The 13896-nt window shown below is 40.5% G+C and overlaps 1 protein-coding gene across 1 annotated transcript; it reads left to right on the top strand.

Moving 5' to 3' along the window:
- Positions 1-1112: 1112 nt before the first annotated feature.
- Positions 1113-12176, top strand: LOC117549211 (gastrin-releasing peptide receptor-like). The gene is given in 5 exon segments (XM_034220899.1): positions 1113-1126; positions 1128-1481; positions 10206-10557; positions 11270-11383; positions 11865-12176. Coding segments are annotated over 5 exon segments (1116 nt in total). The 3' UTR covers positions 12147-12176.
- Positions 12177-13896: the final 1720 nt, after the last annotated feature.

Below are 13896 nucleotides of genomic sequence, written 5' to 3'. Positions count from 1 at the left end.
GCAACACACAGTTGGTATAAGGCATGCGCCCTGAGTCTGAAAAAGTATTCAGTCTGTGATAACAATTTACTGTTTTTCCATTGATATATTTATCACTACCAGGATCATTTCTAAAGACAGATTTCAATAACTCAGACAACAAGGGGGAAAATCACAAAAAAATCGTTAAAAGGCTGTTTGGACGTCGAGCTTGTCGTCAAAAAACTGAAAAGCACACAAAACCGTCAATATGAAGTATTAGAGATAGAAAGAGTGACTTATACTGTATAGCCTGAATAATAATCACCTTCAGCAGCAGGTACAGCATAATGATGCCCTGCTTGCTAGACGGAGCCTGCCTGTCGATTTCCTTCAGACTTGTGTGGTAGATCAATTTTCCAATTTTAACAGCACTTTCACACTGTTTCTGTCTCCTGCATGTAAAAGGTCGAAAGACTCAATTGCAGATTGGTCAAATATCTGCAATCTGAAGGTACAGACATTATGTGATTTCATCCGGTCATTGTTTGTCAGACACTTAGATGTTCATCCCTTTCAGCCTTGACATTACATTATCTCTCCTTACTGTCCTGGAACTTAAAATGTGACAACCACTTTTCTCAATTCAGAAAAGGATGGATATATTTGACTAAATTAAATCAATATAAATAAATGATGTGAAAGACAGCAATCCAACTCCTAAGTTAACCAGTTAAAAATGGTCAAAGACAAAAGCAAAACACATGTTTATCTTGATGCAAGTTCAGAACCTTTTCTTTTTTTTTAAACAAATCATTACAAACAAACATACTAACTATAACAACATGTATGTATTTTTAACAAAAAACTGTAACCCATTTACACATGTGATACCATATAATTTTTAAGCACTCTAATCATTTTCTTATTTCCTCTTTGAAATACAATAGCACAGACACACATATTGATTGTTCTTTATTGGTGCATGTTGTTAATCTTTGAGCGCACTTGGTAACAAGTCGACCCCCACGTTTAAACACAGAAGAGAACGAGCACACAGAAGTTTTGCTTTTCTGAAACCCCAAAGGACCTGTCCATGTGTCCTTGCGTTAAATATTGTACTAGAGAAAACCTGTTGAGTGGTTGCGGGGGAGATGGACCATCTGTACTAATGCGTCGCGCAGCGTCACTGCTCTCCAAAGCTCGGCACGGACGATGTGGTTCACCGGCGTGGTCATCGCTTCAGTTTACGGTGTTATCAGCGTGTTGGGGCTTATCGGCAACATTACGCTTATCAAGACCTTTTGCTCGGCCAAATCCGTCCGAAATGTGCCCAATCTCTTCATGTCCAGCCTTGCGCTCGGGGACGTTTTACTGCTGGTGACCTGCGCTCCGGTGGATGCCAGTCGCTACCTGTCAGAGGAGTGGCTGTTCGGGAGAGTGGGCTGTAAAGTCATCCCCTTCATTCAGCTCACCTCGGTCGGGGTGTCTGTGTTCACTCTTACCGCCCTCTCTGCTGACAGGTATACTATTTTCTCTTATTGTTGAGCCTTTTGTCTGCTCCCTTTATAATGGCCCTGAAGTAAGCCAAATTATCCAAATGTTTTCTTGTTTTGTCTCTTGAGAGCTAGATGAAGGCATATTGAGCGTGCACATTTTATGTTTTATTACTGCGATGGGAAACAAATATTTAAGCATGATCGAGGAGTAGCCTACTATGCATGACAACGAAGTGCTTCTGTTAAATGCTGCGGACACGTGTAAGTAATACATTGATAAAATAAATGTACTATATTTTTTATTTCAAACTGATATTGTCTTATGACAATAATAGTTTAGCCTGGGGGACAATAAATCACTGTCATATTTTGAATGAAATGAGCAATATCAACAGTAAGATGTCAGTGGACATTTTTTAATTGGGAAGGCCTATAATGTTTAAAAGTCTATGTTTCAAAATGCTTTAATTTAAATAAATGAAAATCCGTTTGAAACACGAGAGAAGAAACGGAAAAATACAAAATAGCTGTGTGTGTGTGTGTGTGTGTGTGTGTGTGTGTGTGTGTGTGTGTGTGTGTGTGTGTGTGTGTGTGTGTGTGTGTGTGTGTGTGTGTGTGTGTGTGTGTGTGTGTGTGTGTGTGTGTGTGTTGCATATGTCAGTTATTCCTCATTATTTCTGATCTTTGGCCACTTCGTTATTTCTGCAGGAACATCTTTATTAACCCCAGTCATTTCTTGGTTTATCAATCGAATAACTGTGTGTACGCAGGAAATTAGAAAAAAATTATCATATCAAAGTCAGAATATAGTTGAGCTGTCACTGACTTTGTCCTCGAGCAGTGTGCAATACTAATGTTTCAATCAAATGGATTATTGAGAAGTCTCAAAATAATTGGCTTCATGTCACTATTCACATGTTTAGCTGCATGGCATTCCTTTTCTGTTCCTCAGAAGCATTAAAAAGCCATCAGGATGCAGTAAAACCCTTACATTACAAGACAGTAAAACATTTGAAGCATGTGTCAGGGTTGAGTGAAGCAGGCAGGACCCAAATGCAGATTTCACAGAAAAATACCTTTATTCCAAGGCCAAAACGTCAAAAACAGAACACTACCCGGGCCGTGGCACAGTCAAAGACAAACGAGGAACTAACAATGACAGACAGAAAAAACAGAACTTAAATACACACAAGACTAATCAAAGAAACAAGAGACAGGTGAGGAGGGAGGAGAAACCACAGGGGCACAAGGTGAACACAATCGGGTAATCAGACAGGAGGGAACACAGACAGAAAGCAACAGGCAAGACAGGGGGTGAACACTTTTCAAAATAAAACAGGAAACCAAAGACAGAAAAAGACAAGACAAAACAAAACACAGACAGACAGATCGTGACAATATGGTCCTTTTTAAGGATAATTATTTATTTAAAAATCATAATCTTTGTTGTGTCTTCTGTTAGTGAGATCATTCTAAATGGTTTTTGCTCCTCGCTGATAAAAGAACAAGACAATTGCATCTTTTAAAATTGATGTTCAATTGTTTTAAAGGTATTAGGGTTATGTTGTGTTTGACTACTTCCAATTTAGGAAGTAATCAGATCTGTTTCTGCTCTAGGTGGCTCCCCAAGACAGAATCATGTGTTTACTTCATAAAGAGCCTAGCGAACCTGCTTATGCAAGAGTTGGTGTATAAAATAAACAATAAAGGTGATAAAGTAAATCCATGGAGGAAGCTTGCACATGTAGTCATTTTGACAGAGATACCTACTCATATCTGATGGACTTTACAGCTGAGAAAATCAACACATCCTCACTCCCAGGTCGGCCTATGTTGACGTTATGTCAAGTCCCCTGTCGGCTTTTTCCAACGCAAGGGGGGGGCCTTAGCGTCCATTTTCAACGCAAGGGGGGGCCCTTAGCGTCCATTTTCAGCTTTCCGGGATGTCCATATGCTTCTATAGACGCTCATGGAAGCACGGCATTCGTTTGTGTCGGCTGCCCTTAAAGGCAATGTGAGCGTCCATTCTCATTGGATAACGGAGAATTGTACACCCGGAAGTAAGTATTCCCCTTACTGTCGATTGATTTTACAGTGATATCTGCACTACTCATCGACTAAAAAACACCAGATTATCCTTGTTAATTACACAACATTGATTGGTTTAAATTGTGTGCAATGCTTTTGTATTTTTCCCCTTCGATTCGGAGAAACAAATATGTTTTCGGAGTAAAGGATGACAGAAGACAATACACTACCCAGAATCCCCAGCTATCGTTTGGACTACACCATGTACTCTGTTTGACGTCACGTGATCTTCAAATTTCTCCCTGAAGAAAAAAAAAACATGGCCGAACTTCGTTTTATTCTCGATGGAAAATGCCTATTTTAAAGTTAGTTTGGCCATTAAAATGCGTTTTGATGTCATTTGATGCGAGAAATATGAGTTGTTATTTCAGATTATGTGTGCAGTGGATGTACATGATCTTTAGTTTGCTAGTTATTACGAAGATTACTTCAGGAAATTGCGTCCATAACGTTTTCATTGTTACCAAGGTGGTTGCTAGGGACGCTGCTATCGATATTATTTCTGTTATGTTGTGTAACTGTTTAATGGTGTTATCTTTATTGCTACCCCCTTCCCCGTCAATGTATAGTGTTGGTCCACAGCGAAAACATATTAGTTTAACAAAATCCGCATCTAAAGATAGCCTACGTTATTTCCCCCTGTGCAATTCCAGTCTCACATCTCACAGCACATCGTCATTAACAAATAACGGAAACAGACCGAAAACATTGAAAAAAAATACAATAATACTTTATTCCGAGTGTGCTTGCTTTTCTCTTTGAAAGTCATCACATAACGGCATTGTAATACACGGTTCGGCTGCATTAAATATTACATATCTGCCGTAGTTCTGTATTTATATAGCCCTGATGAGAAGACTTCTAGACAAACATTAGGAACTGAAAACGTGACGTGGATCATAAATATATCAGCCATTAAACAACATCTTACATTTCTTTTCACACAATACGTCTCCTTGCAGTATCAACACTAATTCGGCTGACTTTTATATTTGATCCAATTGGTAGATAGGCTGTATTTACACCATAAAGGTGCACACCTGATATAAAGGGACACCTAGTGGTTAAAGCATGTTATTGAATTTCATTATTTTTATTATTAGATATTAATAGGATCCCTATAAAGTATATTAATTACTCGTTATTCTCTACTAATAGTTAATTAAAGACTGTATATAATGACTATTTTGCACATCCCTTTCAAGATTTCAAGATTTTCTAAGGTTTATTGACATATCATATAGGCCTACACAACTATGGTGTAGTTCTACATTGAATGAAAAACTTGGGTCGCAGGTTCATCAATAGTGCATTACAAGACATCTATCAAACGTGGTGGACCCGTTCAAATCCAGTTTTGGACAGTCTGCCGTGCATGGTTCCATCCCATTTCAAGTGCTGTTCGAGGCTCGGCGTAACCCTCGGAGCACACTCTCCAATCACAGAGCTTGAGGACTATCACGGGGTTTGTCAAACAGAGCACATGGTGTAGTCCAAACGATAGCTGGGGATTCTGGGTAGTGTAGTGTCTTCTGTCATCCTTTACTCCGAAAACATATTTGTTTCTCCGAATCGAAGGGGAAAAATACAAAAGCATTGCACACAATTTAAACCAATCAATGTTGTGTAATTAACAAGGATAATCTGGTGTTTTTTAGTCGATGAGTAGTGCAGATATCACTGTAAAATCAATCGACAGTAAGGGGAATACTTACTTCCGGGTGTACAATTCTCCGTTATCCAATGAGAATGGACGCTCACATTGCCTTTAAGGGCAGCCGACACAAACGAATGCCGTGCTTCCATGAGCGTCATTACCAGTAGAAATACATTGCTTTTAAAATCGTGCTGTGCAACACGAAAAAAAGGGGAAAATCGTGTTGGTGAACACGAATCAATAGATTAAAAATCGTGTTGGTGAACACGAAATGCCATGAGACTGGGTTGCACACAAGGAGCTGTTTCCACAACAGGCTGGAGGAGAGTCCTCCCCTGTCAGACTGAGGGACTGAGGGGCTCAGGTGAGCTAAAGGACTCTCTGAGTGTTTAGAACGGTTTTGTCACAAATTATTCAAAAGATTATTTCCACGGCACACCTTCATATGATCATTATAGTTATTCAAACAATAAGAGAATAAATAAAAAACAGGTATGAAATACTATATGGCAGTAAACAAGAATACAGTTTAAAAGGGGAGTGATTTGTTAAATATCCATAAAGGAAAAGAAAATCTGTTTACAGTTCTGTTTCATATGGGTGCTATGAGAGGTATCTATAGATCTCTTCATGTTGCTCTCAAAGTGCACCAGATTGATGCTTTCAACTTCAATATTTAAAAAAAAATCTTCCCGGGGGAGCATCCCCCCGGACGCCCCTAGAGGAGGTGAGGACCTAGAGGAGGTGAGGACCCCCCTAGAGGAGGTGAGGTCCGCCCCCCACTCGAAAAAAATAGCACTTTACTCCTGCCTACTGTATATGCTGTGAGCTGATTATGGAGCCTTCATTGTAACAGTAATTCAGATTAGCCTATATAAAAGGCCTCAAATTGGAAGCACTGTCTGGGCCGTCTTTTTCACTCAATTCTAATAGGTAGATCTCGCCTTTCACCTGGGCCGAGGTCGGTGATCTTGGGCTTAAAAAGGTTGGTGACCACTGCTCTAGATGATAGGAAAGGAGGTTTCAAACTTCCTTTATAACCTCCTTTAGCCAACCACTGGACCTCCCTCACCGAAAGGAGAGGAGAAAATGCTGTCCCACCATGCCTTGCAGCCGCAGCATTTGCCGTCACACAACAGTCGGCCGTTCACGGAAACAACCGATTATGACAGAGAAATTATATCATGAAAGTTACGGTGCTTATTAAGCTTTTTAAAACGTATGTGGTAACTTGCCAAAGTGCTTTGTTTTGAACGTTCATCAGTATTATAATCAAAAAGAGAAATATGAACATTAGTTTTTACTGAAATGATCAAATTAAGTCAACATTTCAGTCTTTACTGAGCTGTGTGGGGTTGTTCAACTTTTAAAAGATGTTTGAATGGTGATATACACAGTGATAGATGTTAAGGACTAACATTTATAATAAATACATTTGTATTGATTTTAAGATCTTTTCATAGTTCATACAATCTTTGGGATCATTTGTATTAATGTGGACCGGAGGGAGACGGTAACAAGCATAAGTTTCACTTTCCTTTTTATTTCAATTCCAACTTTGGTCATGAAGAATATGTTTCTCTGTTGTCCACGTTCATAAAGCATACAACAACAGCATCAGAGCACGGTGCAGAGTCTCTAGATGAGTTTACAGCAGTCCGTTGTTCTTATTATACATCATGTAGTCCGCTGTATAAAAAACTGTAGTTTCCATAGTTTCCCCACAGCAGCAGACGCACATTTATGACGTCCGCTGGCGCATCATGAACACGTCGGATAGTGAAAGTGCATTCGGATTCTCTAAAGTACCGCAGTCTCTTCTCCTAAATCCTTTTGAATTCTCCTATCGACTATCCCTTAACCCCGTGACGTTTCACTCAGAGGTCAAGGAATAGACGATAGGGTTAGAATTTAGGAGCTGATTTTTGGACTATTCGACTGCAGCCTTGGACTTTTTTTGTATGAATTTATGTTTCATCCAATCACAGAGCTTGTTGACTTATCACGAGGTTTGTCAAAGCGGACAGGCGTCGTCACAACAATAGCTGGGGATTGTGGGTAGTGTAGTCTCTTTGGCGCTCCACATTTCAGAGAAAACAAGTTGTTTCTCAGAATTGAAGGGGAAAAACACAAAAGCATTGTACACAATTTAAACCTATCAATATTATTTCATTAACAAGGATAATCTGGTGTTTTTGAGTTGATGCGTAGTGGAGATATCACTGTCAAATCAATCGACAGTAAGGAGAATACTTACTTCCGGGTGGACAATTCTCCGTTAGCCAATGGGAATGGACGCTCACACAGTGGCGGCGCCAGAGATTTTCTCTAGGGGGTGCTGTGGGGTAGCTTGACGTTTCATAGAGGGTGCTCAAACATTAAGGGTTTCCCATTAATGCACCAGCGCTACAGTTGAATTTTCTACTGCAACACTCCCCACACGCATACACAGTGCAACCGCGACTGTTACAATGAAGGCTCGATAATCAGCTCACGGCACATGGGTGTAAGCAGGGGTAAAGTGCTATTTTTACAAGTGGGGAGTGGACCTCACCTCCTCTAGGAGGGTCCTCACCTTCTCTAAACAAATCTAAAAAAGATTTGTTTTTAAATATTGAAGTTAAAAGCATCAATCTTGTGCACTTTGAGAGCAAAATGAAGAGATCTATGGATATATTGTATCTCCCAACATGCATATGAAACAGAACTGTAAACAGATTTTCTATTTCTTTATAGATATTTTACAAATCACTCCCAAACCGTTTGAGACCCACTGAGATAACTAGACTAAAGTTAACTATCTAAACACTGAGAGTCCTTTACTTCACCTGAGCTGAGGTTATCTGAGACTCACCGTCTAACAGGAGAGAGTTCTCCCTCCACTTTGTTGTTGAAAAAGCTCCTTATATCCGTTAGCTTGGCTATCTAGCACCAGATGCTAACCACAACGATCTCCGGTAGATACCCACCGGTGCGCGAGCTCTCTCTCTCGCTCGCTTGCGCACGCACACAAAATGGCTCGTGCCACACACACACAGAGCAGAGCTTGAATGAAACACAGAGACCCAGAAGTAAGCTACTTGTACTCACGAGGCCTATTATGTGCAGAATCCCTCTCGCTTTCAGTTGGTTTTGATTGAGTGTCCACACGTGGACGTTTATGGACTAAAACACTATCCATTTGTCACTTTGCTGTTAGCAAATAATTTGGGGCTCCAGCTACCAGGAAGTTACACAAGTGTAAAATAATTTAGCCTATGGGTAGGTCAAAAATCTAATGGGTGCTGGCCATTGGCCTAATCATATCACCTGTGTTGGCTTTATGTTTTTGGTCAAACATTTGTTTGTTTCACATTTGCATTGATGTAATCAATACTTTTTCTGATTTAATTTAATAAAAATAATAATAATAATTTTCGAAAAAGAAAAAAAAACACATATTTCTTGGGGGTGCTTTGGCAATCCTGGGGGGTGCTTCAGCATCAAGAGATGCCGAAATAAATGGATGTGGTGCTTCCCTGAGCGTCAAATACCGCCGCCGATGGGAATACATTGCAATCAGTTGAAAGCTCTTTGCGTCCGTTTATGAAGCTGAAGGAGCCTCGGCGCGTCCCAACTGCACGCCACGGGACCCTGACCAAGCGTCGCTCCTGGATGTTTAGGGAGTGAGTGTGTGGTTGATATAGATATAAATGGCATTTCTTTTGGCGATTTTTTCAATCTGACTTCATATTGACCATTTTTAACAACAGAGGGTGCTACATAACACACTTTCAGGAAAAAGGGAGAATTGAATATTTTATCGAAAAAAAGTTACATACAATCAAAAAACAGCTGCGGGTAAAATTGACCCGTTGGTGGTTCTAGTGTTAAAATATTCACCATATCATCAAAGAAGCAATAATGTACAGAGCTGGGCATAAACGTGAAATGAACCTGAACAGAATGAGCAGGACCCCTTCGTAAGCTTATAAGACAGCTACTTTCAAAATCGATCAATATTTAGACACAAAATATTGATTTTAAATGAGTTTAAAACAAAAATAAAAATAATTTGTTTGCCTCTGCTTTAACTAATAGTGCTGTGTTCAGAGATTAAAATGTGTCAATTGCAAAGTGTGTCATTCATTTAGGGAATTAATCATCTTCTCAGATTTGAGGACTTTAACAAGGTAATATAATGAATAGTATGTTTTCAGCTTGATTTTGTTGCCCACAAGTGGCAAATATGTGTGTTCTTGCTGGTCTAAATGTTGAACACAGTCAGCCGAACTGCATTTTAATTTTTAATAAAATGTTTTGTGAAAAGGTGCCAACTTTTGATGGTATCATTCTAACAGCTGCTGTCTAAAGGCCCTGATACACCAGGCCAAAATCGTCCGTTTTCGTTAGTCGGACGAAATTTGGTGTGTCCCGCATCGGCGGCCGTGACACGCCTTATTTGGCCTTCCGTGGCCGACGCACGGCCGATTCAACATGTTGAATTGGCTACAGGCAGTCGGACAAAGAAATCACTCTGATTGGCTGTTCAGCTAGGGAATCAGTGCATGAGAAACGAAACGGTTGCTTGAGAATGTCTTCCACAAGCAACACTCCAATGGCTGATGCTCCAGTACCGCACGAAACATGTTTTCGATGGACGAGAGTGAAAATGGAACGCACACGCTATTTGTTGTTTGTTTATATCACGCAGTCTGTTCTTCTTCTCTGTCTTCCGGTTGTTGCCTCTTTTGAATGATGAATACACACTACCGCCGCCTGCTGGTAAGGAGAGTTATTGCCACTCACGCATGTTCGTACGTGCTCGGCTGAAGTCTTTGCGGTGTGTGTTCCAGTGCGACACATGGCGAAGACGCAGGAGAACACGGCGACGCAACAGTCGGCGTCGGCGAGTTCTCTGGTGACTGCTTGGTGTGTCAGGGCCTTTAAAAAGGATGATAAGGTCAACGTCGCTTCCAATGGTAATGCACTAACTAATACAAACTGTGTCTATCAATTATTAGGTACAGGGCCATCGTGAGGCCTCTGGACATCCAAACCTCAAACACCACTACCAGCATCGTGCTGCGAGCGGCGCTCATCTGGCTCTTCTCACTCGTCCTGGCGATCCCCGAGGCCGTCTACTCCGACCTCATCACCTTCAACGTCACCTCCACCAATGAGAGCTTTGTCACCTGTGCCCCTTATCCCCATGCTGGAGAACTGCACCCTAAGATCCACTCCATGGCCTCCTTCTTAATTTTTTACGTCAGTCCTCTTCTGGTCATATCTGTGTACTACACCTTCATTGCCCGGAGCCTGATGAGGAGCGCCTCAAATATTCCTGTGGAGGGGAACGTGCATGCAAGACGACAGGCCAGTTCATACTGTTATTATCAGGGCCGTAGCAATTGAATTTCCTGAGGTCATGACAAATGTTTCATTATTTAATTTCCCACATTTTATTATACGTATCAAAGTCAAAAGTCGAAGTCAACTTTATTGTCAATCTTCCAGTTTGTGTGCACAGACAGAGAGATTGAAACACCATTTCCCACAATCCCGAATATAAAAACAAATAATATAAAAATATGTGTGCAAATATGTATATACACATGGTCAAAGACGCATTTGTACATGTGCACACATTAAGACCTAAATAAAAACACAACAATCAATATGTACAAAATAACAGTCCATAGCAGCGTTAAAAGCGTCTGGTGCTGGATTTGAGTGTCTGAGTGTGTGGGGGAGTTATAGTCCAGTGGGGGCAGGGAGAGGGGGGAGGGAGGGGAGAGAGTTCAGCCTCCTGACAGCCTGGTGGAAAAAGGCTGTATATATTATTGTTATTAAGACCCAACATTGTCTTGATTCTGGTTAAAAAACTATTCTTCTAGGCAGGAGTAAAAGACTCGCTATACTTTACAATTAGTATGTTTGCCCATCTTTTCTTTAGTAATATATGAATATTTCTTCACAACTGACTGAAACAGACAAAAAGTATGATTTTTTAAATGTCTATTTAACAATAATGTTTATTGCACAACAGCATTTTTCTTCTGATTTTGACTTTTTCTACAACCAACAGGTTGAATCAAGAAAGCGTTTGGCGAAGACAGTGCTGGTGTTTGTTGGTCTCTTTGCAGTGTGCTGGCTTCCCTGTCATATCATCTATGTATACCGCTCCTATCACTACTCACAGGTACACAGATAGCCCTTTGCTATGGAGCATGTTTATTTGTTTCAATCTGTTACTACATACTTGCATTCGTCATACTTAAAAAAACAAAACGTTATATTTTAAACCACATCCCTAAATGAATGTATAATTTATTAGCTGTGTAAGTCTTTCAGGTTGATAATGGAATTTAAGGCTTTAACAGAGTTTAATGGGCATGATTGTTCCATTAAATCTGGCGGGGTTGTTGATAATGTGAAGAGGTCTAAGTACATTTCAAGTAGGGTTGGAGTGTCTGATGAAAATTAAGAAAGCGATTGAATAAAAAGGCTTTATATAGGTGCTCATTGAGTGAACATTTCAGATTCTGTCTATACCAGAGTGCATTCATATCCAAATGTATAGTTCTGCTCGGTTACATCCCTTAGGCTACTTATTCACATTCTATCTGTCTCTCCATCTTATAGTAAAACATTCTCTCCACCCTGTCTCTCTCCCCTGCCAGGTGGACACTTCCCTTCTTCACTTTGTATGCAGCGTTGTAGCTCGTATCCTGGCCTTCACCAACTCCTGCCTCAACCCCTTCGCCCTTTACCTGCTGAGCGAGACTTTCCAGAAGCAGTTCAACCAGGAGCTGTGTTGTTGCTGTCGCGTGATCTTTAAACGCTCCTCACAGAGCCCGAGTCGTTACAACACACATGTGACGTCCGTCCGCAGCTCACGGCACTCCATGGCCAGTCTGAGCATGATCAATGGCAGAAAAGTGTATCAGGAGGATTGTGTGTAAATCTTTGTTTATACACTGAACAAAAATATAAACGCAACAAATCTGTGAGTGAGCACTTCTCCTTTGCCGAGATAATCCATCCCACCTCACAGGTGTGGCATATCAAGATGCTGATTAGACAGCATGATTATTGCACAGGTGTGCCTTAGAATGGCCACAATAAATGGCCACTCTGAAACGTGCATTTTTGCTTTATTGGAGGGGGTCTGGGGGGGTCCGAAAACCAGGCAGTATCTGGTGTGAGGGGTAGGGTTAGGGTTAGGGTAATGTTGTGAATCGAGTGGCCTGTGTTCGTCGTCCACGCCTGCCCATACCATAACCCCACCACCACCATGGGCCACTCGATTCACAACATTACCCTAACCCTACCCCTACCCCTCACACCAGATACTGCCTGGTTTTCGGACCCCTCCAGACCCCCTCCAATAAAGCAAAAATGCACGTTTCAGAGTGGCCTTTTATTGTGGCCAGCCTAAGGCACACCTGTGCAATAATCATGCTGTCTAATCAGCATCTTTATATGCCACACCTGTGAGGTGGGATGGATTATCTCGGCAAAGGAGAAGTGCTCACTATCACAGATTTTTTCAGATTTGTGAACAATATTTGAGAGAAATGGATATTTTGTGTATATGAAAAATGTTTTAGATCTTTGAGTTCATCTCATGAAAAATGGGAGCAAAAACAAAAGTGTTGCGTTTATATTTTTGTTCAGTGTAAGTGTGTGACTTTGTTTATGTGAGAGACACACTTTTTTTTAAATTTCAGTTTACCAACTAATCCAATAATACCATTAATATATGTGGATAATGTTCGCAGGCTTTAGTCATATGTCCCGCTGAGAACACTGTGGACCAGCCGTGTGTAGCCTAGGCAACAGAAGAACTCAGAGTCACGGTAAAGCGGTGGTTTCTCATAATCATTGGTGTTAGACAGTATATTTAATCTTTAACCTTAACTTGGTGTTATGAGTTTCTGAACATATATCTATAACAATAGGTCATGCTAGTAGCTAGGAGACAGGGTCCTATGATGCAGAAACTCTCTCCTGGGATCCTTTGAGATCTTCGAATCCCAACACCTCCAGAGAGTATCTCATGCAATTACATGTTAAATCTCCAAACCCGAGCAGTTTAAGATTTTATTTTGATGATGGCTTCACTGAACAACATGAGTAACAGTTGAGGAGTGTCACTTAAAAGGTTTCATATAAGTTTACCAATCTTGACATAGGAGCAGAAGTTGAGACATGAAAATATGAAGCTACATGGACAATGTTTAGGGAAGGGAAATGACACACAATGATGAAGTAGAAACTAGTATAAGTCTTTAGAAAAGGCAGAATAAGGCCCCTAATTCACAGTTATTGGCACTTTTGCTCTTTGTCAAATAATAGAAGTGAGAGAGTCAGTATTCTCTATCTAATATGGGGTATCTTTTTACATTGGTGTAGATTCATCTGAATATTGATGTAAAATAGATTGCCTGCACCGTATGTACACTATCTTTCTAAATGTTTGATGCTGTGATGATAACTTTGAGCTCTTTCTTCAGAGATGTATTTTAAATGTTATTTGTCCACTGGTTACAGGATGTTTATAGAGCCGAGACTCGGGTCTACTCAGTGTAAAAAAACAACAGTGAATATAAATCAATGTGTTAGAGATTGAATTTGTAATTTAGTGTTGCATTACGCAATGTCTAACTGTGTCTATTTTGCTTGTTGTTGTGTATGCAGTTTTCAAGCAGC

This window comes from Gymnodraco acuticeps, unplaced genomic scaffold (assembly GCF_902827175.1).
Source record: "Gymnodraco acuticeps unplaced genomic scaffold, fGymAcu1.1, whole genome shotgun sequence".
Lineage (NCBI taxonomy): Eukaryota > Metazoa > Chordata > Actinopteri > Perciformes > Bathydraconidae > Gymnodraco > Gymnodraco acuticeps.
This window is presented reverse-complemented; position numbering and strand designations above follow the sequence as displayed.